The following is a 26,029-nucleotide window of genomic DNA, read 5'->3' on the forward strand; positions in this document are numbered from 1 at the left end:
CTCACCCCTGGTGTGGGATGACTCTGATCTCCCAGGGCTCCCTTGCAGGACTGAGCTCCAGCTGCCTGCAGTGAAAATTTGCTTGATTATGGGAATGACCAACCATCCCAGTGTGCCCAGGACTGAGTGTTCCTGGGATGCAGGATTTTGAGAGCTAAAGTTGACAAGTTCCAGGGCAAGTTGCTTACTCCAGTGATATCTCATCAATTACTGACTGCTCCCTTCCTTCCTTCTGCCACATCCCTGCTCCCCTACAGCTGCTATCTCTGAGGCAATGGCACTAAATCTTCATCTCCGTCTGTTTTGGAGAGACCCCAACCTCCATCATGCCCTTTAAGCGGCCCATCAGCCACTCCCACCCAAGCTGAGCACTTTTGGGGCAGTTGCTTAGTTTTTTCTTCCCACTATCTGGTTTTCGTCTTGTGACAGCCTCTTTTCTTAAAAATAAATAAATAAATAAATTTAATTTATGTGGCTGCTCCAGGTCTTAGTTGTGGCGTGTGAACTCTCAGTTGCGGCACATGGGACCCAGTTTCCCGATCAGGAAGCAAATGTGGGCCCTGCGCATTGGGAGCTCAGAGTCTCAGACGCTGGACCGCTACGGAAGTCCCTGTCTGGTGACAGTCTTTTGAAAAAGGATCTTCTGTCATCTTCATGTTATGTGGGGGAAAGCAGAGGTTTGGGCAGGGAAATGACTTGTCTGAAGTCTTGCCGTTAAGTGGCACGTCTCGGGGGATGGGACCTGGGGCAGAGATGGGCTTCCTCACCCCTCGGCACACACTGCCACTCTGCTGTTGAGGGCCTGGTATGTGCTAGGTGCTATCTTACCTTTGTCTTTTTTTTTTTTTTTTTAAATTCATGCATTTGGATTTCCCTGGTGGCTCAGTGGCAAAGAACCCGCCTGCCAATGCAGGAGATGCAGGTTCGATCCCTGGGTTGGGAAGATCCCCAGTATTCTTGCCTGGAGAACCCCATGGACAGAGGAGCCTGGCGGGCTCCAGTTCGTAGAGTCACAAAGAGTCGGACATGCCCAAGCGACCAAGCACGCGAACACATTCAAGCGTTTGGCTGAGCTGGGTCTCAGTTGCGGCACATGGGATCTAGTTCCCTGACCGGTAATCCAGCCCACTCCCTGCGTTGACAGCACAGAGTCTTAGCCACTGGACCACCAGGGAAGTCACCTCTCTCACGTCCTTCTTATGCATTATCTCATTTAATCCTTACCCCACTCAGGAGGGCAAGACAATCACTCCCCCACTTTGCAGAGTGGGAAACCAAGGCCAGGAGAGGTGGCAGAGCCCAGGTTCAAGCCCAGGCAGGCTGCCCCTGAGCACACATCCTTAACCACATGGCTGGTGCCTCAATACTTGTAATTTCCTCTTGGCTGAGGCGGCCGTGGCCATTTGGGTACAGGGGGAGTCTAGCTGCCAGTGAGTCCAGCTGGCAGAGGGGAGGAGGGGCCCAGATGGCAGGCCTGACTGGGAGCGCCCCAGGCTGGTGTCTGGACCGGCAGGCTGAGTCTGGGCCTGCCCTGGCACTTGCTCCCAGCCCCGGCTCCTTGGGGACCCTCCTGTGCCCTGAAGTGTCCTCCACTCTTCTGTCCCCACCCCTACTCCTGCGGTCGGCCCAAATACCAGACAGGGCGAATCTCAGCTTTCCCCCAAGCATTCCTCACTCCTGTGGCCCGGCCCAGGCTGGCCGAGGTTACGCAAGCGGAGCTGGGGTGGTTGGGGGAGGCGGGTGGGACCAAGGGGATGGGCTGGCCGGTCCTCACCACCCCATCCGGCGCCTGCCCGCCCTCCGCAGGGCGGGGAAAGGGTGGGCCAGCTCCCCTGAGCCCCTGGGGGAACGGGCTGGGGGGGGAGGAGGGAGGTTTGTGTGAGATGGGGGGCAGTGGCGGCCACAGCACAACCTCCAGAGGTGACCGCCTGGTTTCCATTAAGGAACCCTGGTCAGCAGTTCGGGCGAGACGGCAGAGCGCGGCTGGCTATGGTAAGGTGGGGCGGGGGTGGGTCTGAGGGTGGGGTCTGCCCGCCTGCTGCACACCCCGCACCAGGCGGGGATGCTTCCGTTGCCATGGTGACCCGGTGCCCAGTCTGGGGACACCCTGACCTGTCCCTCAACTCCCAGCGACTGAGCCTATTGCTGCTGCTCCTGCTGCTGCCTGGCCCCCAACCCACCCTTGGCATGGAGGATGACGCCTCCTTCCCCCACCTGGGGGAGAGCTCCCAGCCCCCACCCCGGGCCTGCCCCCCACGCTGCTCCTGCCCCCGGCCCGACACGGTGGACTGCGACGGCCTGGACCTCCAGGTGTTCCCGGACAACATCACCAGGGCTGCTCAGCACCTCTCCCTGCAGGTGGGGCCGGCGTCTGGGTGCAGGGAGGCTCCCAGGGTGGACGGGGAAGCCTGCAGAGTGCTGGGGTTGGGGGTGCAGGGTCCCCGTGCAGGGGTGAGGAGCTGAGCGTGTGGGTTGTGTTGGTCTTGATGAGCACACAGGGGTCTGTGCAGGAGTCAGGTGAGAGGAGGTGGGGGGCACAGATGCTGAAAGTGGGAGGGGCTAAGGGGTGTCGGAGGGGTCAATGTCTGCTGATTACAGGGTTGCTTGAGGTCAAGTGTAACGAGGCATCCGGGGTCAATTGTGGGGGTGGATGGAGCGTTGGGGGTCAGTGTCTTTTTGTTACAGGTTTGTTACGAAGTAATGCCTTTGGGATCAAGTACAGGGTGAAGGTTCAGTGGTAAAGAACCCTCCTGCCAAGCAGGAGACGGGAGTTCAATCCCTGGGTCAGGAAGATCCCCTGGAGGAGGGCATGGCAACCCACTTCAGTATTCTTGCCTGGAGAAGCCCATGGACAGAGAGACGTGGTGGGCTACAGCCCATGGGGTCAGAAAAAAGTCGGATATGACTGAGCGACTCAACAACAAACAACAGGGTGAAAGGGTGTCGGGGCTTCCTGCTTAGGCTGACAGGAAGCTGAGAAGCAGGGCTTGGGGCCATCTGTTGAGGGCCCAGGGCCTCGGGGGTCAGGGTGTGAATGTCGCCCCCCACCCCGGCCTGCCCTGCAGAACAACCAGCTCCAGGAGCTCCCCTACAACGAGCTGTCACGTCTCAGCGGGCTGCGGACCCTCAACCTCCACAACAACCTCATCTCCTCTGAGGGTGAGTTGGGGGGACAACAGGAGGAGGCCCCTCCACAGCCCGGTCCCCGCTGCCCTCTCCCTCCCCAGCTGGGTCTGTGGGCAGCTCTGTGGCAGTTCCCAGAACTGCCCTTTGCTGAGCAGGATGGAAACTCAGGGGATGGGGGGCGGGGGCTGTGGCTTTTGAGGACACAGCGGGGGCGGGGCCTGGAGGAGCCTCTGCCAGCCTCCAGGCTGGATGGGAACACAGGCTGCCCCCTGCCCTTGCCACCCGCCAGGAGGGTCCCCTCACTGCCCACCTCATGCACAGGCCTGCCCGACGAGGCCTTCGAGTCGCTCACACAGTTGCAGCACATCTATGTGGCCCACAACAAGGTGAGCACCCCACCGTGCCCCCACCCCCGCCCCAGGCCGGGCCCAGCAAGGGTGCAGCCAGCTGGGGTCACACAGCGCTGAGTGGAGGTGGGCGGCAGGTGGGAGGGGCAGGATGGGCGTGCCACCGGGACCACTGCGGCTCTGCTCCCGCAGCTCTCTGTGGCCCCCCAGTTTCTGCCCCGCTCCCTCCGGGTGGCTGATCTGGCTGCCAACGAAGTGACTGAGATCTTCCCGCTCACGTTTGGAGAGAAGCCAGCGCTCAGGTATAGCCCCTGGCCCAGCCCAGGCCCCGCTGGGTCTTGTGTAGGCCTGGGGTCACTCTGCACCCTGGGTTCTGACCGGGGTCATGAGCCAACCCTGGGAAGCTCTGGGTGGCGGGGGAGACAGGGCCCCGGATGCTCTGTCTGGAGAATTTCAGACTGGAGGAGGGTGCACACACTCACACATACACTCCACACACATATACACTCACATACATACACCCACACATTCGCACAGGCATTCACACACACACTCATTCACACACGTTCACTCAACCCACCCACCCACTCACACACACCATACACTCAACACACTCACACATTCACATACTCACACTCAAACTCACACACACACTCAACACACACTCACAGCCACACCCACCCACCCATACAAATCACACCCACACCACTCCCACACACACTCTGAAGCCTGCCCTGAGCTCGGGCATGGGGTGGCAGGGAGGCTGGGGCCGGGCTGGTGGCAGGAGCCTGGCTCCCCTCAGGTCCGTGTACCTCCACAACAACCAGCTGAGCAACGCCGGCCTGCCCCCTGACGCCTTCCGCGGCTCTGAGGCAGTGGCCACCCTCAGTCTCTCCAGCAACCAACTCAGCTACGTGCCCCCCAGCCTGCCGCCTTCGCTGGAGCGGCTCCACCTACAGGTGCCCCTCTCCGCCCGACCACCCCCACGTCCCCACTCCCCTCAGGGCCCTGCACCTCGGTCCTGGGGGACCCCTTGTCATCCCAGCAGTCAAAAGTGCCTTTGGGTCCTTTCCTCCGGCATGGGTAGCTCACAGGCTCTCTCTGAGCAGCCTTGCTCAAAAGAACACCTGTCCCTTACTCAGGAGCCCCCTGTGGCTCCCTATTGCCCTCTGCCCTGGACCCGCAGTCTCATTCTCTCCTCCCTTCCCAGAACAACCTCATCTCCAAGGTGCCCCGAGGAGCCCTGAGCCGCCAGACCCACCTCCGTGAGCTTTACCTTCAGCACAACCAGCTGACAGACAGTGGCCTGGATGCTACCACGTTCAGGTGGGGCCTGGAACAGGGCTTTGGTGGGGTGTAGGCTCATGCTGGCAGTAGGGTCTGAGGACTTAGAATCTGGGAGCCCCAGCCTTCCATTTCACCACCCCCCTTTATGGCCAATTCAAAGCCTCATTTGGTGTGTGCCTGTCGTGTACCAGGCGTGGCCAAGCACCTGGCCTCCAACCAGCTGGTGCCTTGGTCTTATTACCCAACATCAAGATGCCACATGAAGATCTCAGACCCAGAACTCTGACCTAGTCACCCCAGACTTACTTCCTGCCCAGATCTCTCAGCTCGTCACCCCTAAATTGAAATCTCCTCCTTACATTTCTCAGGTGTGTGCTTGCATGCTCGGTCATGTCTGATTCTTTGCAACCCTGTGGACTATAGCTCACCAGGCTCCTCTGTCCATGGGATCTCCCAGACAAGAATACTAGAGTAGGTTGCCATTTCCTTCTCCAGGGGATCTTCCTGATCCAGAGATTGAACCTCCATCTCCTCCTCCCCTGGCAGGCAGGTTCTTGATCACTGAGCTCCCTGGAAAGCCCAGACATTTCACAGGACAGCTCCTCAACTGTCCCACCCCAACCTGCCCTGCAGTATCCATCAGGGGCCTCCACTCTGGATGCCCAGCCCGACGCCACCTCTCTCTCTCCTGTCAGCAAGTTGCACCGCCTGGAGTACCTGGACCTGTCCCACAACCAGCTGGCTGCGGTGCCCGCTGGCCTGCCTCGCACCCTGGCTGTGCTGCATTTGGGCCGCAATCGCATCCGCTGGGTGGAGGCAGCCCGGCTGGGCGGCCTGCGGGGCCTGCGCTACCTGCTACTGCAGCACAACCAACTGGGGGCCACGGGGCTGCCAGCCGGAGCGCTGCGGCCACTGCGGGGCCTACACACGCTGCACCTCTACGGCAACAGGCTGGACCGAGTGCCCCAGGCGCTGCCCCGCCGCCTGCGGGCCCTGGTGCTGCCCCACAACCGTGTGGCCGCGCTGGGCGCCCGTGACCTGGCCTCCACGCCCCGACTGGCCGAGCTCAACCTGGCCTACAACTGCCTGGCCAGCGCCCGCGTGCACCTCCGGGCCTTCCGCCGGCTGCGGGCCCTGCGCAGCCTCGACCTGGCTGGCAACCAGCTGACCCAGCTGCCCTCCGGCCTGCCCGCTGGCCTGCACACCCTTCGGCTACAGCGCAACCAGCTGCGGACCCTTGAGCCGGAGCCGCTGGCTGGCCTGCACCAGCTTCAGGAGCTCAGTCTGGCACATAACCGACTGCGTGTGGGTGGCATTGGGCCTGGCACCTGGCATGAGCTGCAAGCCCTGCAGGTCAGGGGCAGGCTAGTTGGCCATACTATCCACAGGGCAGCTCCTTCACCCCTCTGTCTGCTTGCCCAGCTCCTCCCCTGGAAAGCCTTGAAATGCTAGAGAGCCCCCACTGTATGTAGGCTAGCCCTGGGATGCCACGCCCTCCTCCAGGAGATCTCTGACCCAGGGATGGAACCCGGGTCTCCTGCACTGCAGGCAGATTCTTACCATCAGAGCCACCAGGGAAGAATGGGGTTGGCCCCAAAGTTCATTAGGCTTTTCCGTAAGATGTTACGGCAAAACCTGAAAGAACTTTTGGGTCAACCCAATACTGTCTTTGTGAGTGATGAGCTGCATCAGTGGCTCCCATGGCAGGGACCCTATCTGGGCCCCCATCACCTAGAATGAGGCCTGCCCCAGAAGGGACTCAGTTTACCTCTGTGGAGGGCAGGACTTGGCAGCCATGAAGTAGGTGGGGGGAGGGGGCAGAAGAACCAGGTTGGGTATACAGGAGGACCTGGGAGGGGAGCAGGTTGGGGCTTGGCTGAACAGGTGGCCCAGGGCCTGGGGCCACCACGGCGCCATCTCTGCTTGCCTGCCCAGGTGCTGGACCTTAGCCACAATGAGCTGTCCTTCGTGCCCCCTGACCTACCCGAGGCCCTGGAGGAGCTGCACCTGCAGGGCAACCGCATCGGCCACGTGGGCCCTGAAGCCTTTCTCAGCACACCACGCCTGCGTGCCCTCTTCCTCAGGTACCCTGCGTGTGGCCGGGTTAGGCAACTCCAGGTAGACAGGGCAGGGCTGTGGGCTGTTAGAGGGCCTAGGTGGGCCTGTCCCCTGGAACATGCCCTCACACCCATCTTCTGGTCCAGGGCCAACAGGCTTCACATGACCAGCATTGCACCTGAGGCCTTCCTGGGCCTCCTGCACCTACGCGTAGTGGACACGACGGGGAACCCCGAGCCAGTCTTGGTCCGCCTGCCGCCCACAGCCCCACATCAGCCACGGGCGGCAGGCCCCTGAGCCCAGAGGAGCCCGGTAGAGCTATGGACTAAGGAGACAGTGCCCACCTGGGGTCTTGACCTGGCTCTCCTGGGCCTGGAGGGCTGGGCCTGCCCATCCTGTGCTGGCGGGGATACTGGGACGGGCCACCACCCAGACACCCAGGGAGCCCAGGAGACTGGAGCAGCCAAGCGCACACTGGGTGTACAGGCAACCCGGGCCCTGCTGGATGCTCCCCAACTGCCTGTGCAGATGGAGACAACAATAAAGCCTAGACCCGGCCTTCCCTGGTGGTCCAGTGGTCAAGATTCCACACTTCCACTGCAGGAGGTGTGGGTTCAATGCTTGGTTGGGGAACTAAGATCCTGCATGCCTTGCAGCGTGACCAAAAAACAAACAGAAAAACACCCCTAGCGCTTTCAAGTGCTCACTGCAGACCAGGTGCCCTTCCGCTTGTGGCAGGGGCTCTCATTGTATCGTATCCAGCAGCGGAAGCTGAAGCTCTGGGACGCTAAGTGCGTCCGGCAGTCTAGTCCAGGTCCTGGGGCCCCCGAGCGGCAGGGCTGCCTTGCAAGGCCCTGAGACGCACATGGGTCACCAAGCACCACCACGTATGACCTGACCTTGTGTGTAAACCCAGATACGCCCAAGGCCACCAGCTGGAGAGACGCACGCAGATGCCCTCAGGTGCACTGCAGACCCCAAGGACACACGCACGGGCCTTCACACACATCCCTGCAAAGAGTGTGTGCACAGACCATGTCCTTCACGGGCACGCTCCCTGCCAGCCTGCTCCTCTCGCAGGCACCTCTTCATCAGCCCCCTGGGGTGGGGCAGCCCAGCCCAGGCACGGGGGGCAGGAACAAGAAACAAGGGCAGGACAGAGTGAGCCAGGTGCGGCCCTGGCTGTTTATTCCATGTCTGCCCTGGGGGCCCAGCTGGGCCAGAGCAACCCTCTGGGGAGCCTGGCTGACCCTGGCTCGCCTCAGCGGCTTCTTTGGGGTGTGGGTGGGCATCAGGGTTAAGGCTGGGGAGGGACAGGAAGTAAAGTGCTTGCAAGGGCCCTGGGGGCTTGGTCCCAGCCACCCTCCCGCTTTGGAGGCCGGCAAGGGGCTGTGCACCCCTGGGCTGTGCAAACGGACTTTCTGGGGCCCACCCAGCTGCGCCTGGGTGAGGGGCACACATAGGCTGGCAGGCCCTGCCGACGCCCCCCTGCCAGGGGAGGCTCCAGCCGGGCCAGGTGGGCCCAGTGGGGGATGTGTCCGTCCAGAGTTGACTGTCCACTGATTGTCTGCTTGTCTGGTCTGAGGTTGTGGTAGTATTGGGGCCGCAGGCCCGCTCCCAGCTCTCCGGGGGCCGCCTGTCCCTTTGCCCCTCACCGGCGGAGCCGCTGCAGCTGCGGGGAGAAATGGCCTGGGTCAGGATGGGGGACACGACCACACTTGCCCACCTGGCTCTCAATGCCTAAGCTGCTCACCTCACTCTCGACCAGGTTCCGTCTATACAGTGCCTCCTTGGCGGCCTCCTAGTGGGTGAAGAAGGAGTCAGCAGGCAGCCCCTGGTGGCCCTGGCCATGCCCCCACGCCCGCCCGGCTCACCCTGCTGCCATCATTGCCCAGACGCCGGGCGGCCTCCGTGTAGAACTGTAGCTGGCGCTCCAGCTGGGCCATGTACTCTGAGGGATGGAGGTGGCGAGGGGCATCAGGATGGGGCCTGCAGCCCCCACCCCTCCCCCGACACCCATCCCTGAGCTCCTACCCCGCCGCATGCCCGGGCCTCCCTGCTCCAGCTGCGCCCGCTGCCACTGGCTGCGCTGCATGATGTCCTGGTACTGCTGCGCCACCTCGGGGGGCACTGGCCGCCGCGCCTGCCTGAGGCCCAGGATCTGAGGTCGGGGGAGAGGATGCAGAGGGAGCTGTGAGGGACCTGCGGACCCCCCAGTCCTGCCCCACTGAGCCTCGCAGGGCAGTACCCACCTTCCGCTCCAGACGCTCTTGGTCGAAGGCCAGCACACTGAGACTATGCAGGGGCCGTGCTGATCTATGGGGTTGGGGAGGGGTGAGGGGCTGCAGGGAACTCCCATTCCCAACCCTGTTAATTCAACAAACATACTGGGCCCCGGGGAACAGTGGGAATCAAGCCAGGCCCACCCCTGTATTGCTGAATCCACAACCTGACAGGGACAAGGGGTGTACACCCAGGCAACTGTGATGCCAGGTGTCAGGGAGGGCTTCCTGGAGGAGGTGACGGCCAAGCTGGGAATCAAAGGAGTCAGAGTTGGGCAGAGGAGCAAGGAGCAAGTGTGGCGATAGGGGTGCTCAGGGTATTATAACACAGAGTAGCCAAGAGGCTCGTAAAAACTAAATGTAGCCATGAACCAACAGGAAGAAGTAGGGGAAAAAAGGCTGGATTATTGACAGTGGTCTGATCACAAAAGGTCTTAAAGATCAAGCTGAGGAGTTTAAACCAGATGCTCTAGGAGAAGAGGAGCCAGGAAAGGTTTTGAAGCAGGTGAGAGACATGCTTTAATTTGTGCTTGATGATAAGTCATCCAGGAGCGGCTGAGATAAGAGGGGCATTCTCTCCAGCACAGCTGGGCCCAGTCACCTACCTGTTCCCTGGCTCCCTCGTAGGAGCAGGTATGGGAGGAGCCTTCCCTTTGGGCCCAACAACCTGCTTCAGAGAACAGAACTAGTCTTGTGAGTCTCGGCCACCTTGACACAAGCCCCACCTTCCCCCCAGGGCTGCTGGCAGGCAGGGGTCTCACTGTGGGCACGGATGCTGGCACGGGGTCGATGACCAGCCACCTCTCAGTCGTGGTCTCCAACTGCTGGGCCGTCAGTGGCTCGCGAATCCGAACCATCACCTCCAGCCGCCCGCCTGTGGGTCTGCGACCATCTAAGACCTGGGGGGAGTGAGGGGAGGCTGTTAAGAAGCAGGCAGTGGGGATTCCCTGGTGGCTCAGTGGTAAAGAATCCACCTGCCAATGCAGGAGACGTGGGTTCGATCCCTGGTGTGGGAAGATCCCACATGCTGCTGAGCAACTGAGCCCATGTGCCACAACTATAGAGCCTGTGCTCTAGAGCCCGGGAGCTGCAAGTACTGAGCCCCCGTGCCGAAACCACTGAAGCCTGTGGACCCTAGAGCCCGTGCTCACAACAAAAGAAGCTACCGCAACGGGAAACCTGCGTACCACAACTAGAGAGTGGCCCCCGTTTGCCACAACTCGAGGAAAGCCTCTGCAGCAACGAAGACCCAGCACAGCCAAAATAAATAAAATTACCAAAATAAAGAAATAAATAAAAGCAGCAGCAGGCTGTGGCTGGAGGCTCAGGGCTGGGCTCCAGGACAACCAGGGAAATTTCCAAAATATGAGCCCCTGGGTATGGCTGAGACACCAGCTGCTCTTAATGGAGCAGGGTGCAGAGGGTACTTAGGGCTGGGTAGTGGGGAAGCCTGGTATTTCCAGGGAGGGGCTGTGCCAGCAGAGAGGACCTTTGGGAGGCTCAGGGCAGGGAGCATCTGGTTGATGTTCGTGAGTGGCATGGCTATACCCAAGTGTTCAGACCAATGTCCACCTCTCACCTCAAGGACCTCTCGGACCTCACATGCCGTCTCCAGGGCATCCAGTTTCAGCTGGGCTGTGCCCAGGACCCGGTCGGTCTTAAAGAGCCCCCTGTGTGTGTGAGAGGGGACAGGACGGTTGGCCCTGGGCAGCTCCCCCTCCTCTGGAGGCCCAGACAGCACCTGTGGCCCCAGCTCACCCCTTGTGGACCACTTCGAACTTGATGCCTTTGGTCTGGATGGCCCTTCGGAAGCCACGGTGGCTGCGGTTGATGCAAAGCTTGAACTGCTCCTTGAACTCTGCCAGGGGAAGGAGGGAGAGAGGAGGCGCAGGGTCAGCTTATGGTCTCATGGGCTTTCTGCGGGGAGGGGAGGCGGGGGACTGCTTCCTGCCAGGGCTCACCAGGGGAGTCTGTGTTTTTGATCACGCTGGTCTTGTCTTTCTGAGCTTCTTCCTGTGACCAGACAGGAGGTGAAAAAGCTCAGGGCTGGGGCCTGCCCTTGAACCCCTGCCGGAACCACACCCTCCAGGCCTGAGGGGGCTGGAGCCCATCCCCCCTGAGCTCCCCATGTACCACGTTGGGATAGGGGAAGTCGAACCGAACAAAGACATCCAGGTCACCAGGAGACAGCCCTGTGGGAAGACAAGGGTCAGAGTTGGGCAGACGGGTGGACCCCACAGCCCTGCCCCTTGCCTGGTGCCCCCTCACCTGGCGGTGTGGGCAAGCTGATGCCCTTCACGATGAATAGGAGCATGTCGTTGCTGCTGAGGTCAGGGAAGATCCTTCCGGGAGGGAGGGCGGGAGACAGGCACCTCAGTGCCACCGCCCTGCCCGCCTTCTCGGCCCTCCCCCGAGTCTCTTGAGGGTGTCTCAGGTCCTAGGCTTGAGTTTTAGAACCAGACAGACTACAATTCTCTATTGAGGTCTGCCACTGGCTACTTGTTTAGTCCTTTCATAAATATGCACATATTTATTTGGAACCAGCTCTGCACCAGTCAGTGGCCTCACCTCTGTGGGACCTCTTCCCTTGAATAAGATTTCTGGAACCTTCTAGAATTTTCTGGAATCTTCTAGAATTCACCAAGTGCCCTAGCTGCTGTGGGACCTTCTCTTTCTCTGACAAGGTTTTTTGAGCATCTACTATATGCCAGCCAGTGTCCTCACTGCTGAAAATACAGAGGTAAATGAGGCAGACCATGCCTGTGTTCAGGGAGCCCTGGCTAGCTGAGTGAACAGATGACCCCTGAATATATAAACAAACAAAACAAAAACAACTCTGCAGAGGATTAAAACATGGGAGTGTGCTTGGGAGGTGCTGCTCTAGACAGAGCCATCAAGGAGGGCTTCTCAGGAGAAGTAACATCATAGGTGACTCAATGTCAAGAAGAGGCTGCTACAGGGACTTCCCCTAACAGTCCAGTGGTTAAGACTTCGAGTTTCCACTGCAGGGGGCATGGGCTTGATCCCTGGTCACGGAATTAGGATCCTACAGGCCATGCAGTGCAGCCAAAAAAAACTTTTAAAAAAGAAAAAGAAGAGGCTGCTACATGGTAATCTGCTTAAGAGGGTCTAAGCAGAGGAGACAGCCGATGCAAAGGTCCTGAGTGGGAACACGGCTGATGTGTCTGATTGACCAAAAAGAAGTCTGTGTGGCTGGGGGTGAGAGAAGTGGGGTCAGTGAGAGGAGATGAGGGGGTGACAGGGAGCCAGGCTCTGGAAATGTCGGGGAGCCAGGGTGAGGGGTGCAGGTTATCCTAAGTGGTGATGTTAGGTTACCCCAGTGGCCACCCCTAACCTCGTGTACAAGTGGGAAAAATGATCCCAACTCCCTGGAGTGTGAGATGATGCAACAGGAGCAGGACCCACCTCACCACTCCATGAGCTTGCCCAGGCCTTTGCATTCACTAGACTGTCCCCATTTCCAAACGTGTCACTGTCAACGCTCCATTGCCATCCTTTACTTACATGGCATGTCTGCCTCAGGACACTTGCACATGCTCTGCTCCCACCAGACCACCCAAACTCTCCTCCAGAAGCAAGTCCTCTGCTGGCTTCTGGGGAGTGTGAACCCCTCTCTCCAAAAGGGCCAGTGGCAGGGTATAGGGGGCCTTACTTGATGACGCTGAAGGTTCTCTGTTCAAAGCGAGCAGTGGGTGTGGGGAGACCCCGGGCAAAGGCCTGCTTCAGAATCTCCATGCTCCGCTTACAGTCCTCCGCCAGCTTCTCAAATCTGCCAGCGAGAGGGCCCTGCTCAGGTCCCTGGTCCCAGGGGCAGGCTGCGGGGTGCAGAAGTTAGTGGGGCATGGGGGCTGGGCTTCTTACTTGCTGGTTTCAGCGATGTTGCCTAGCTGAGTAAACTGGTTGGAGTGGTTCAGGCACATCTGGGGGAGCAGAAGAGAGTGAGGGGAGGGTTGGAGGGGCACCGTGTGCCTGGTGATGACCTGGGCAGGGAAGCCCCCTTCACCTCGTGCTGCTGCCTTATGAGTTTGGTGAGTTCGCCGTAGCGTCGGGCAGACTCCTGAGACAGACCCGGGCCAGGACGCTGGACCAGGGCAAAATCATCCTTGTTGACGGGGGCAGGCGGCACCTGGGGAGGACAAGGCTTGTGAGGGAGGGGCCTGCTGGACAACCATGAGCAGACCCTCCCAGGGCTCTGTGGAAACATCACACCTCCTTCAAGAGGCCTTCCCTGACTACAGCTTCATCCACAGGCCCTGTTCTTCTTTCCCAAGGAGAAAAGTTATCCTCAAAGAGAAGTGGATGGTCTGTCCCACATGGCACAATTTGTTACCCTGATCTCCAACTCCTCTTCTCTAGTAATGGAGTTCTGGCTGGACACACAGCAGCCCAGCAAGAGACTACATGTCCCAGCCTCCCCTGCAGCTAAGTGTGGCCACATGACTCAATTCTGGCCAATGGGAGGCAAGTAGAAGTGATGGTAACTCCACATCACTGCCCCATAGCCCGGATGAAGATAAGGCATCACTTATCTGGTCAAAGGTCAATCCACTTTGACCACAAGGACAAGAATGACCTCCTAAGGTGTCACAGAGTAGCCAGATGGAAAGAATCTGGGCCCTGAAGGGCTTTTTTAGAGGTCTCTTTTAGAGACCAGAATGCCCTAAGTGTTACATACAGGAAACATAAATGTCTGTCTTATTTCAGCCACTGTCTTGGGCCGGGAAGAGGAGTTTGTTACAGCAGTTTAACCTGGACCCTGATGAATACATTCTAAGTCATGTGACTGCTAAGTGGCAGAAGTCTGAAGGGTGAGTGCCTGGGAAGGTCCAGAAGGCCTAGAGGGTTCACCTTGGTGATGTCCACAGGTAGCCCGTTGCGTGAGGCCTCCAGCATGGGCTCCAGCCCCTTGGCCTGGCGCAGGTGCATCTTGGCGCCCTCCACGTCGTTCTTCTGCTTGGCTCGCAGTGCAGCCTGCAGGAGCTGCTTCTTGCGGCCCTCCAGGAAGGCCAGCTGCTGCTGGGCTGTGGGTACAGGGGTGTCTGCAGGTGCTGCCCCACCCACAGCCAGGCAATTGGCTGCCCAGGTGGGGAGGGCTGTACCTACCTCTGGTGGATGTGCCTTTGGGGGCTGCTTTGGCTATGGGGGCGGATCCCGATGGGGGTGCCTTTGAAGGTGGGGCTTTGGGCTGGGCTGTGGGGGCTGCAGGGCTGCTAAGCTGCAGAGGGATGGAGAGCAAGTCAGAGCTTTCCCAGCACCTGTGATGAGTCTGCTGCCCACAGGGTCGAGGCCTGACAGCGACAACACTGACCATCTCAGTTTCTATTTCCTCAGCACTGAACACAACATGTGATCTTGTTCACACTAACCCTTGGCAACAGCCCCTGGAGGTAGGGACTAGTACTGTGCTCACTGTACAGAGGAGCCCGAAGTTCAGAGGGCAAGATGACTTGCCCATGGCCTCATGGCCAGGAAGTAGCAGGCCCGGATGTGCAGCCGGTTTTTCCTGGCTCACGGCCAGGACTACTGGGGCTTTGCTTTGCTGCCCTGCCACTCCCCTGCCTCACCCCAAGGCCCTGGCCCTTCACACCTTTTTAGGCTCCTCGTCCTCTTCGTCCTCAGGGCCTTCATCCTGGTTGGCCAGCTTCATGGCGGTCTCCAGGACCCCCACCAGGCTCTGCTGGGTGGGCTCGGTGGCCTCCAGGCCCTGGATCGGGGGGAAGCCTAGGTGGCCAGTTGGGACCCGGTCAGGAGGGTGAGGCCCACACTATAATGGTTGAGACACAGGGTCTTCCCCTGCTAAGGAGCTTCAGGCCTTTGAATCTATGTGGGTTGGCCAAAAAGTCTGTTCTGATTTTTAAACCCTGAACAAACTTTTTGGCCAACACAATACTTTGCGTTTTCTTGGTTCTTTCTTTTTTTTGTAGAAGGGCGGGGTGGGCTGCACCGCAAGGCATGTGGGATCTTACTTCCCCAACCAGGGATCGAACTCACGCCCCCTGTAGTGGAAGCACGGAGCCTTAACCACTGGACTGCCAGGGAAGTCCCTGAATCTATTTTGAATGCAAGGAAGGAGCTGCCGCTGGTTTGGTGGAGATGTCAGACCATTCTAACCTCCCTCTTTGCTCTTGGCTCCTCTTGCCTGACCCTGGCTGGGTCTTGGCCAGACTCCATCAAGCAAGCACCATGTGAGGTGGCGTGCTGGGCATAAGAGGTGGCCCTGGGCCTGGAGGGACTCCCAGGGGACCAACGTGCAGAACTGTAATTGCTCTCGTGGTGGACAGACAGGCAACTCTGAGATCCCAGAAGACACCTCCAACCCATTGGCAGGGGTGATGGGAGTCTGGGAAGATCTCTGTAAAACTGAAAGCTGATGACTAGGAAGGAGTGAGTCAAAGAAGAAATGACCAGGGGCTTCCCTGGTGACTCAGTGGTAAAGAATCCGTCTGCCAAAGCAAAAGACATGGGTTTGATCCCTGATCCAGGAAGATGCCACATGCTGCGAAGAAACTCAGCCCCAGAGCCACAGCGTCTGAGCCTGGGTTCTAGAGTTCAAGCCGCACTACTGAAGCCCACGTGCCTTAGAGTCTGTGCTCTGCAACAGGAGAAGCGACCGCAATGAGGCCTGCGTACCACAACTAGAGGGTAGCCCCTGCTTGCTGCAACTAGAGAAAAGCCTATGCAGCAATAAAGACCCAGCACACTCAAAAATAAACATATAATGTTTTAAAATAAATAAATGACCAGACAGTGATGGGATGGTGAACAGAATCTTCAGATAAAAACCTCCTAATTTTTAGTGTTTGCCAATTTCTGTGGTGTAAACATTCCCGTGGTAAATGATTTTAGGGTACCCACTGTCTAACAAGCTTACAGAATTTCTGAAGGTGCAGCCATCAGCTCCCTGGGACTGGAGAGCTGGAGGGAACAGCACCTGTGAAGGCTCAGAGGTGGAGCCTCTGAGTGGAGCCCACTGGTGGAGTGGGGCTGGGGGCAGGGCCTACCTGGAGGCACAGGCAGCTCCGCCACGTCCACCACTCGGCCAGCCTTGTGGGCTCGAATGGCATCTTGGTATTGCTGCAGGGAACACAGGTGTCAGGGCTTCCTGGGCAAGGTCTCTAGGGGTGGCCGACCTGCCTACTTGGGTCTCCACGCACCTTGACGATGCGCTCATGCATGCGAGCCTTCCGCTGGTCCCCCTTGGTCTTGGCTTGAGCCGCAGCCACGTGGTACCGCTCCATCCGCTGCTCTAGTGCCTCCAGGAGAGTCTTTGGGGGTGGAGGAGCCTCTGGGCCAGACCAGACGGTAGAGTTAAGGGTCTTGGTGAGGGGAGATTGTCTTGCTCTGGCCGGCCTACCCCACAGGGTCCCAGGAGCCTACCTGGTGTGGAGGGCACCACAGCAGGAGTTGGAGGCTGCACAGGTGGTGATGGTGGGCCCTGGGGCAGCTGGTCTATGGGTAGAGAGGTCCAGTCCAGTGTGGGGCTTACTTGCGGCTGCCCTTCCCCCGACCAGGCTAGTCTGGCCTGAGGCTGGGGTCCCTGGGGTCCCCCTGACCAAAGGGGTGGCAGCATCAGCAAGAACGTCCTGGAGACCTCCAGCAGTCCTGGAGGATGGGCAGGGTGGGGTCCTCACCAGGTGGAGGGGGCAGGCGCGACAGGTCCACAGGCTCCCCCCGACTCAGGGCCTCCAAGACAGCATCAAAGCTCTGGGAGAAGGAAGATCAGGGGAGGAGGCTGCAGCTGGAGGCTAGGACCCCATGGGGAGCCTCCACGACCTGCCACGTGGCAGATGACTCCCCACTCTGTCCCTTCCTTTGCAGCAAGCATCTTTTTAAAATTTTTATTTTTGGCTGTTCTGTGACCAGGGATTGAACCTGCTCCCCTTGCAGTGGAAGTGCAGACTGACCTGGTGGTCAGTCTCTGGACCACCATGGAAGTCCCTTTGCAGTATTTTGCTCAAGCCTCCTCCAAACATTTATGCCCATTTCACAGAGAGGGTAAACTGAGGCTTCAGGAGGTGCAGGAAACTATAGTCACGGAGTGACCAGGATTCAAATCTGGGTCTGTCTTAACTCCAGAGCCCCTGTTCTTTGCTATCACACAATGTTAGAAGCATCCTGTCCTCTACCTCCAACCCTGACCCCTCTGGACGCACCTTGGCCACACGAAAGTGCTTGGCAGCAGCGGCGGTGTCTCCCTGCTGCTTGGCGTGGAGGGCAGCCAGCTTGTACTCACGCTGGCGGCTCTGCAACTGAGCCAGGGGGCCAGGGCTGCAAGGACCTGCGAGAGGGAATGGTGCACAAACTATTTCTACTTAATTCTCACAACAAAGGCCCACCTTAGAGATTTGAGAACTGAGGCTCAAAGAGGGGATGCTGTTTCCCCAAACCACACAGCCTGAAGGCATAGTGAGGACTCAACCCTATGACTGTCAGTCTCTACAGCCAATGCTATTTTGCCCCCAAGAGAATTCTGGAAAACTTTCTGTACTCTAACACATTTTTAAGTCGACATCTAAAACTTCATTTTGAGTTGAGACAGTGGCAATGGCTGTTGTCCCTAGTGTCTTCAAACACTGACATTTGATAAAGAAAATCATCACACTACTCTTTTAAATCAAATGTATCCTAACTACCATGGTGATCTGAAACTCACCAATATTTCCCTTTTATTTTTTCAGATTGTGGTAAAATACACACAAGATAAAATTTACCATCTTAACCCTTTATAAGAATACAGTTCAATGGCATTAAGGACATTCACATTGTTGTACAACCATCACCACCATCCAACTCCAGCACTCTTTCCATCTTTCCCAACTGAAACTCTGTCCTCATTAAACACTAACTCCCCACCCCCCTCCCCCAGCCCCTGGCACCCACTGGTCTACTTTTTGTCTCTGGGAATCTGCCTCCCCTAGGGACCCCCTATAAGTGAAATCATACAGTATTTCTCCTTTTGTGACTGGCTTATTTCACGCAGCATAATGTCTTCAAGGTTCATCCGTGGTGTAGCATGTGTCAGAATTTCCTTCCCTTTTCAGGGTGAATAATATTCCATTATATGGATGGACCACATTTGTTTATCCATTTACAGGCATAAATTAGACAGTGTAGGTCTGGTTCCAGATCACCTCAATAAAGCAAACATTGTAATGAAGTGAGTCACTCAGTTTTTTGGTGTCCCGGTACATACAAAAGTTACTATACTATACTGTAGTCTGTGAAGCATGCAATACCATTATGACTAAAACAATGTACATACTTTAACATAAGAAAATGTCATTGTTCCACAGGGTAACTAAGCCCACGAACTGCAACTACGGAGCCTGAACACCCTACAGCCCGTGCTCTGCAACAAGAGTCGCCACTGCGACGAGAAGCCTGCTCACCGCAACTAGGGAAAGCCCGCGTGTAGCAGCGAAGGCAGCCAAAGATAAACAACTCATTGGATTTAAAAAAATGTATTGTTAAAAAACGCTAACTACCACCTGAGCCTTCAGCAAATTGTAGCAGTAAAACCGAAAATCACGGATCACAGATCCCCATAACAAGTATAGCAATAATGAAAACCCTTGGAATCCTTCGAGAATTGCCAAAATGTGACAGATAGACACAAAGTGAGCAAATGCTGTTGGAAAAATGGTGCCAACAGACTTGCTCAGAGTACAGTTATCACAAACTGATTTGTAAAAAAAAAAAAAAAAATCACAGTAATCTGTGAATTGCAATAAAGCAAAGCTGAAGAAATCCAGGTGTGCTTTATCTGTCAACAGAAACTGGACACGTGGAAGCTTCTGGGATCGACCAGGGATTGAACACGTGTCCTCTGCATTGGCCAACGGATTTCCAACCACAGGACCATGAAGTCCTACTTTTTAAATATACGCCAGGGTTCACAGCGAGCAATTGGGAACTTCAGATCTTCCCTTATTTACATACACGTTTCCGGCAGAATTGTATCGTAACATGATGCATTTGGGTACTCGAGAGTCTTTAACACCTTACTGTACATTTAAATGTACCTTTCTGCAGTGTATCAGCAAAGTTGGGAAACAGGATTAAATGGCTTTTAAAACACTATGTTAGATACAGATTCAAATAATATACCTAATATGTTCTTAGGAAGTGTTCTTAAATTGAAATCAATAAGTACAATTGTTGGTATTAAAAATAAAATACAATAGATACACCACCCACCACCCAGATATACATCCTAGAAACACCTGGAAAACAGTACAAAGTACCTGTTGTACTTTTTCAGACTGATAACTGGACTCACTGCTTTGTTTTGGTGGACTTGCCTGAGAAGGTGTCCAACTTGAAGCAAAACAACTTGACATTTTTTTTTTTAATTGAGGTATAATTAATTTACAATGTGTTAATTTCAGGTGTATAGAAACCTGATTCATTTATGTATATATATAAATAAGTGTTCTTTCTCAACATATAACTAAGTGTTCTTTCTTAAGTTCTTTTCCGTTATATATATATAAAATATATAAATCCACTGTATAGCATAAGTTCCCTGGGCTATACAGTAGATACTTGGTTTTTTTGGAACTATTTAAAATATAATAAGGTGTATCTGTTAATCCCAAACTCCTAATTTATCTCCCCCTGCCCAATATCGGAGAAGGCAATGGCACCCCACTCCAGTACTCTTGCCTGGAAAATCCCATGGACGGAGGAGCCTGGTGGGCTGCAGTCCATGGGGTCGCTAAGAGTCGGACACGACTGAGCGACTTCATTTTCACTTTTCACTTTTATGCATTGGAGAAGGAAATGGCAACCCACTCCAGTGTTCTTGCCTGGAGAATCCCAGGGACGGGGAAGCCTGGTGAGCTGCCGTCTATGGGGTGGCACAGAGTCGGACACGACTGAAGCGACTTAGCAGCACCAGCAGCAGCCCAATATCTTGACATTTCTTAATGTGGACCATTTTTAAAGTCTTTATTGAACTTGTTACAATATTGCTTCTGTTTTACGTTCTACTTTTTTGGTCCCGAGGTATGTGGGATCTTAGATCCCCGAGCTGAGATTGAACCTGCACCCCCTGCATTGGAAGGCAAAGTCTTAACCACTGGACCACCAGGGAAGTCCTGTAACACCCTGACATTTCATTGGCTTTATCTCCTGCCACTGAAAGTCCCTCTTAGTGTTAAAATTTTTTTTATTTTGGGGCAGAATTACTGTTGGAATTATTTTTTGCACAAAACTGAGCAAAGCTTAACTATATTGAGCTTTTTTGATAAATAATTTTGATATAGTAAGAGTAAAACTGTACTGGCGAGGCAGCTCTTGTTGACAAGGTGGGGGCCGGGTCCACCCACTAGCACGTAGCTCCTGTTTCCTTGTTCATTCTTTTCCTACTTTCCTTTTTTGTCTTTAATGTGCAAAGAAACCTGCTTCACATCATCAAATAGATGAGAAGAGACAGAGTCTTACAGATGTCACATGATTCTCAGGGTCCCTGCACAGCTATATACAAAAAACCCCATTATGAAAAACTGTTGGTGATTTCAGCTGAGAATCTCAGGTTACGACTTCCAATAGTCATCCTTGAGCTTTATTAAAAACAAAAGCTTAGAAACCAGCTTGGCTGAAGCACTCAGAGACTAGGGGTTCACTTTCTGAACCTCAGGGCAGCATTTGGAGTATCTCCTTTGGTTTGCCCCATTTTCTTTTCTTAAGGCGGGGGAAGGGGAGGTTAGGGGAAAGAAAACTTCTTGGGAGGTGTGTTCTCCAGCAAGTGAGTTTTAGGAACGATGGACAAGCTGATGGCTTGGGAACTACTCACTTAACACTCTATGGGTGGGGGCCTTCCCTGGTCATCCGGTGGTCAAGAATCTGCCTGCCAGTGCAGGAGACATGGGGTCGATCCCTGGTCTCGGGAAGATCCCACATGCCATGGAGCAACTACGCATGTAAGCCACAAATATGGAGCCTGTGTTTTAGAGTCCTCGAGGCGCAACTACTGAGCCTGTGCACTCAGAGCCCATCCTCTGCAACAAAAGAAGCCACCACAATAAGAAGTCTGTGCACCACAATGAAGAGTAGCCCTCGATGCAACTAGAGAAAGCCCGCAAGCAGCAATGAAGACCCAACACAGCCATAAATGAATAAAAATAAACAAATCTTAAAAAAAGAAAAAACTCTATGGGGAATTCCCTGGTGGTCCAGTGGTTAGGACTTTGCACTTTCACTGCCGGGACCTGGGTTCAGTCTCTGGTCAGGAAACTAAGATTCTGCAAGCCACCTGGCACACCCAAACCAAAACAAAACCAAAAAACCATAATGCTGTTCAGTTCTAAAAAGGAATGGCGTTCTGACACATGCTGCAGCATTTTGCTAAGTGAAGGAAGCCAGACACAGGAGGACAAACACTGGATGATTCTATTCCTGTAAAATATCTATAAGAGGCAAATCCAGAGACAGAAAATAGAACAGAGGTTCCTAGGGACTGGGCAATGGAGAATGGGGAGTTAATGCTGAATAGGGGAGATGAAAAAGTTTTGGAAACTGATAGAGGTGGTGTTGCACAATATTGTGAGAGTGACAAATATCACTCAATTGCATGTTGAAAAATAGTTAAATGGCGAATGTTTTGTTAAATATATTTTACAGCTACTACAGACAGAAAACCTCTCCTGTGAGCCTGTGTTTCCCTTGGAAAGTAGGATCTGGGGAGGGAAAGGTGTTAACAAATATCTAAATATCAGGGCAGGCCCTGTACCCCCCCACCAAAGGGGCAGCCACTAAATGAATACCCCCTCATCAGCCCACATCAGCCAGCCCTGCCTGTGGCCTACCTGGCGGCAGCTGGGGCTTAGCTGAGGCCAGGGACGAGGATGGAGCAGCGGAAGGAGGACTCTCCACGATGACCCGGGGATCTGGGGCCAGTGGGTTCAGAGGGGCTGGCTGGGTGGGGGCAGGTGTGTGGCTGGGTGTGGCCACTGGACCCTTCCCCACAGCCACAGGCGGCGGGATGTCCCCTTCGTCGATGGCTTTGCCCTTCCGGACCGAGGCCAGCAGGTTTTCAAGTGTCTGGGAGAAGGTGTGAACGTAGGTTTGGGAGGAGCCTGGAGCTGGGTGCAGGGGGCAGTGGTGAGGACCTGGTCACCCTCTTGTCTGCCCACTCACCTTAAGTCCCCGGTCGTAGCGCCGCATCTTGGCACTGTCTCCGGCTTGCCTAGCGCTTTCGATCGCGGTCTGGTAGAGGGCCAGCCTCTCCTGCAAGGTGGCCTCCAGCCCTGGGCTGGGGGTTGTGGCCTTTGGCTGCGGGAGGGGCCAGGTGCACAGTCTGGGTGGTGACCCCTCTCTTCCTGGGTTGAGTACCTACTGTATACCAGGTGTGTTGCCCCCTCTAACCCCAAAGGGGCAGAAATCATCACCCATCTCCCAGGGTGGAGAACTAGGGATCAGAGGCACCCCACCACCTGTGCGAGGTTCTGTGGTTGAGAGGGGAGGAGGGAGCCCTTGAACCCTGGGCTGCACAGACCAGTGTTGTCAGGGGTATACCTGGGCCACAGGAGGGTGGGACTCTGAAGCCTTCTGCTCCTCCCCAAGGACCTCATTCAGTTCCGCCTGCAGGGACACACGGCCGGGGGCCAGTCGTGAGGGCCTGCTGGGTGGACACCAATGGGAGGGAAGTCTCCTGCTCCGCCCCGGGTGCTCACCAGCAGGTCATCATCAGCCTCCACGTCCTCCTCGTCTGTTCCCTCCTCTTCATCCTCATCTGGGTCTCTCATGCATAAGCTGGCCATCTTCTCAATGGCTTCCATGGGTAGGGGACCTGGAGGCAACGGGAGGCCCCAGTTGAACCAGGATCCTTCAAGAGTCCCCAGCCTCTTGTCCCATTCACCCATGGCCGTGAAAATTAGGGTAGCAGGCAGTGGTCAGTATGTCTCCCTCTCCTGGGTCTTCCATGGCACCCCAGTGTCCTTGGGCCAGCAGGCACGATCCTACTCCCTGTCGATCTCCCTGGCCTCATCTCTTCCTCGACAAGCCTGAGTTGGAACCCCAGATCTGCAACTTTCTCACTGTGGGACCTTGAGCAAGTCGCTTCACCTCCCTGGGCCTTAGTCTTCCCATCTGTTAGATGGGGACAATAACAGTTTCTCCCTCACCATAGACTGCAGGGACTAAAGGTAAATGCAGCTCTTAGAACAGCACACTGTCAGCATTTTGTTGTTCATGTAACTCTTGTTATTCACGGCACCCATGTTCTATAAAGTTGGAATTAGTGAATAATGAACCAATTGGCCCTGAAGGAAATACAGCATTAGGTTCCCATGAGCCTCTGGGCACAACACTATTGTCAAACAGGCAATATATATCCTTGTTTTATGTGTGTTTCTACTTAAAGACACCTTCTTTAATATATATTGTTGATTCATTAACACGGAACTCGAGGCCAACAGCACTATAACTGATGCCTGAACGAAGCTTATCTACAAGGTACATCCTAGTCTTCTCATGCTAAGGAATAGGAGACAGCACTCTGGCACTACGCTTGGGGACCGTGTGGATCCACAAAATCAACAAAAAGCACAAACATGAGAAAAGCGTGACATTCAACAGACCAAGAAAAGGACACTATTTGTGCGCTGAGACAAGAAGGCAGAGTGTCGCCTCAGCAGGGAACAGGCACACTGGGTGACTCAAACTTTTGGCAGCTCCATGCATGTCTGTGAATGACTGCAAAAGCGCGACAAGCAACTGATTTGGAGGTTACAAATAAATTTAAACCAATAGATGAATTTACAAATTTGGACTCTGTAGCTAACAAGGATCAACTGCATTAGCTATAAAGTGTAAAGGTTCCATGTGCCCCAGCTCCAGCCCCACTTGAGTCCCCTGCCCCCTGCCACCTCTTCCAGGGCCTGTGCACAAACTGTGATTCACCCCCTCCCCCACTCTTCACCTGGCCCTCCCCATTGCAGGTGCCTCCTCCTGGAATCCCAGTCCAGCTCACAGGTCTCCCCTGATCCCAGCCCTGATCACAGAACCATGGGTTGGAAGACATGCCACATCCATTATTGGTGATTATTGCCATTTTACAGACAGGGAAACTGAGCCCCATATAGTTGCTGAAACTCAGCAAGTCACACAGCCAGTTAGTTGCAGAAGTGGGACTTGAATCCTCATTTGGGGCCAGAGCCGATCGCTTAACTCTTCCCCAGAATTAGGCTGCCAGGCGGACAGGGACCTTCTCTGTCTCCATATTCTCATCACCTCAGTGCCCAGCTTCAAACAGGAGCTCAGAAAATGTTCAGGGGTGTACTGAGAGTCTCACCTTTGCCTTTAAGCTTCTCCAAGGCTTGGGGCTGGCCTCCCACCAAGGCCAAGAACTCAGCCTCCAGTTCCTCATCGTTAACTCCATCTTCGGGGATCATCAGGCCATCTGGGGAGAGGTCAACTAGCAGGCCCAGCTGTGGGAACAATGGGGGTTCAGTCATACCATGGGATGCACCCTGGCTAGCTGGAGGCAGCTATGATGGACCTGGAATCCCCTGGGGAGGAACCCAGGCCTCCTGGGGAAAGCCAGTCAGCTGGAACAGGCCCCAGACACAACAGGTGTCCCAAGATGGGCCAAGTCACTCCTCTGGCACAGATCAACATGGGGCAAAGGGCAGGTAGAGAGAGACCCAACTGCCTGCTCTGAGCCCACACCCGTGATGTATTGCTAGCCAAGTTCAGTGGTGAAATAAGGCCCTACACCCTGCCCCAAAGCAAAGTCACTCTGCACAACTGGGTTTTTCCATTCCAGCATCTTCAGCAGAGGGAGCTGTGCAGGAAGACTGGAGGTGTCAAGAGTAAAAGGAAGCACAGACAGCGCTGAAGTTGGAAGTAAGGTCTTGGCTGTGTGAAATACCTGTCTTCTTATCCTATCCTTATTAATGACCAACCATGATGTGATAATATTAGGCTGAAGTACACAAATTACCCCCCTTTCTTTGGGTCAAAAATGGCCAAGTATCAGCAATCATACGCGCTCCATCTAATGGTAATGATGATGACACCATTTATTGAGCGCTATGTTCTAGCACCCTCTGTAAACTATCACAGATAGTTGTGAATTAAGAGTGTTGTGAATTTTCACAACTATCCTGTGACATACACTCTTAAGGTCTCCATTGTACAGATGAGAAGACTGAGGCTTAGAGGTGAGAAGACTGAGGCTTAGAGGTGTGAAGCCAAGTATCCAATATGCAGAAGCCCGGAGGGAACTTCAGGTCAGCCAGACTAATACCTGGGCACTAAGTTTTGGCCTGAGCTCCTTCCATCAAAGAAAAATCAAACTCTCCCAGTGCCTAGGAAAAAGGTAATGAGGGAGGGAGACAGGGCCCAACCACAATTCTGTGGGCTCACGGCAGGCAGTCTGGATTTGCCCTTAGCTCTGGCCAAGCAGTTGATCCCTATGACCTTGGACAGGTGTCTTCGCCTCTCTGGGCCTCAGTGTCCTCATCTGTACAATGGGGATAAAAAAGTATGACCTGGCCAAGCTGACGCCAGGGTTCCACGAGTGCTCAGTCCAGGAAAGCCATAACTGTCTTTCTTATCCCAGGTTCGAGGCCTTCTCCTCCCGGACTGGAGCTGCTACTGCAACAGGTGGCCCTGAGCCCTGGGCGGGGCGCCAGGAGCTGGGGAGCCCGGGCCAACAGGCCTTACTGTGGGGGTCGAACCTAACCTAGGGGGCGGGGACGTGGGCTCACCTGGGAGTGGAGAGCCGGTTCCCCCGGGGGGTGGGGCCCTCCCTCGAACGTGTGACAAGGGTGGGATGGGATACCTCGGCGGGGCCATGGGATACAGACTCACCTGGCGGGCGGTGGAGGCGCCTCGACCCGGGGGTCCCGGGGGTCCCTTCTTCTTGTGCATCTTCCAGGCTGGCTACTCGGACCACTGGAC

General features: G+C 55.5%; 2 protein-coding genes across 4 annotated transcripts; one reads left to right on the plus strand and one right to left on the minus strand.

Annotated features, from left to right (window-relative positions):
* The first annotated feature begins 676 nt into the window (after positions 1-676).
* PODNL1 (podocan like 1) lies at positions 677-7,380 on the plus strand. Of its 2 annotated transcripts, none has more exons than XM_061421913.1 (11): positions 677-1,818; positions 1,944-1,992; positions 2,131-2,358; positions 3,066-3,159; positions 3,448-3,512; positions 3,666-3,775; positions 4,363-4,432; positions 4,684-4,799; positions 5,456-6,113; positions 6,696-6,844; positions 6,965-7,380. In XM_061421913.1, the coding sequence occupies exons 1-11, from the start codon at positions 1,349-1,351 to the stop codon at positions 7,113-7,115; spliced, it is 2,160 nt and encodes a 719-aa protein (XP_061277897.1). In that variant the 5' UTR covers positions 677-1,348; the 3' UTR covers positions 7,116-7,380. The 2 variants fall into 2 exon arrangements, with proteins under 2 accessions (XP_061277897.1, XP_061277896.1); XM_061421912.1 differs by having other exon boundaries at positions 678-1,818; positions 4,276-4,432.
* A 595-nt stretch (positions 7,381-7,975) lies between these two features.
* Positions 7,976-26,029, minus strand: CC2D1A (coiled-coil and C2 domain containing 1A). 2 transcript variants are annotated; one of them, XM_061421907.1, is made up of 29 exons: positions 25,940-26,029; positions 24,417-24,552; positions 22,798-22,913; positions 22,640-22,705; positions 22,262-22,396; positions 21,931-22,165; positions 17,275-17,399; positions 16,753-16,825; positions 16,499-16,570; positions 16,276-16,406; positions 16,123-16,195; positions 14,709-14,842; positions 14,225-14,336; positions 13,970-14,142; positions 13,125-13,247; positions 12,983-13,041; positions 12,774-12,890; positions 11,369-11,442; positions 11,234-11,292; positions 11,062-11,113; positions 10,859-10,958; positions 10,680-10,770; positions 9,862-9,999; positions 9,706-9,767; positions 9,071-9,134; positions 8,853-8,979; positions 8,693-8,769; positions 8,572-8,619; positions 7,976-8,490 (listed from the first exon to the last, which is right to left on the minus strand). In XM_061421907.1, the coding sequence occupies exons 1-29, from the start codon at positions 25,997-25,999 to the stop codon at positions 8,470-8,472; spliced, it is 2,853 nt and encodes a 950-aa protein (XP_061277891.1). In that variant the 5' UTR covers positions 26,000-26,029; the 3' UTR covers positions 7,976-8,469. The 2 variants fall into 2 exon arrangements, with proteins under 2 accessions (XP_061277891.1, XP_061277889.1); XM_061421905.1 differs by having other exon boundaries at positions 9,706-9,770.

This window comes from Bos javanicus, chromosome 7, assembly GCF_032452875.1.
Source record: "Bos javanicus breed banteng chromosome 7, ARS-OSU_banteng_1.0, whole genome shotgun sequence".
Taxonomy (NCBI): Eukaryota; Metazoa; Chordata; class Mammalia; order Artiodactyla; family Bovidae; genus Bos; species Bos javanicus.

Excerpts from the sequence above, each read along its gene's own strand:
- PODNL1 (XM_061421912.1), top strand. The coding sequence starts at position 1,349 with ATGGCTGGTGCCTCAATACTTGTAATTTCCTCTTGGCTGAGGCGGCCG. Across the intron at positions 2,359-3,065 it reads CTCAGCACCTCTCCCTGCAG|AACAACCAGCTCCAGGAGCT; the intron begins GTGGGGCCGGCG and ends CCTGCCCTGCAG. Across the intron at positions 3,160-3,447 it reads CAACCTCATCTCCTCTGAGG|GCCTGCCCGACGAGGCCTTC; the intron begins GTGAGTTGGGGG and ends CCTCATGCACAG.
- CC2D1A (XM_061421905.1), bottom strand. The coding sequence starts at position 25,999 with ATGCACAAGAAGAAGGGACCCCCGGGACCCCCGGGTCGAGGCGCCTCC. Across the intron at positions 11,293-11,368 it reads CAGCTTGCCCACACCGCCAG|GGCTGTCTCCTGGTGACCTG; the intron begins GTGAGGGGGCAC and ends GTCTTCCCACAG. Across the intron at positions 9,135-9,705 it reads ACGAGGGAGCCAGGGAACAG|ATCAGCACGGCCCCTGCATA; the intron begins GTAGGTGACTGG and ends CCAACCCCATAG.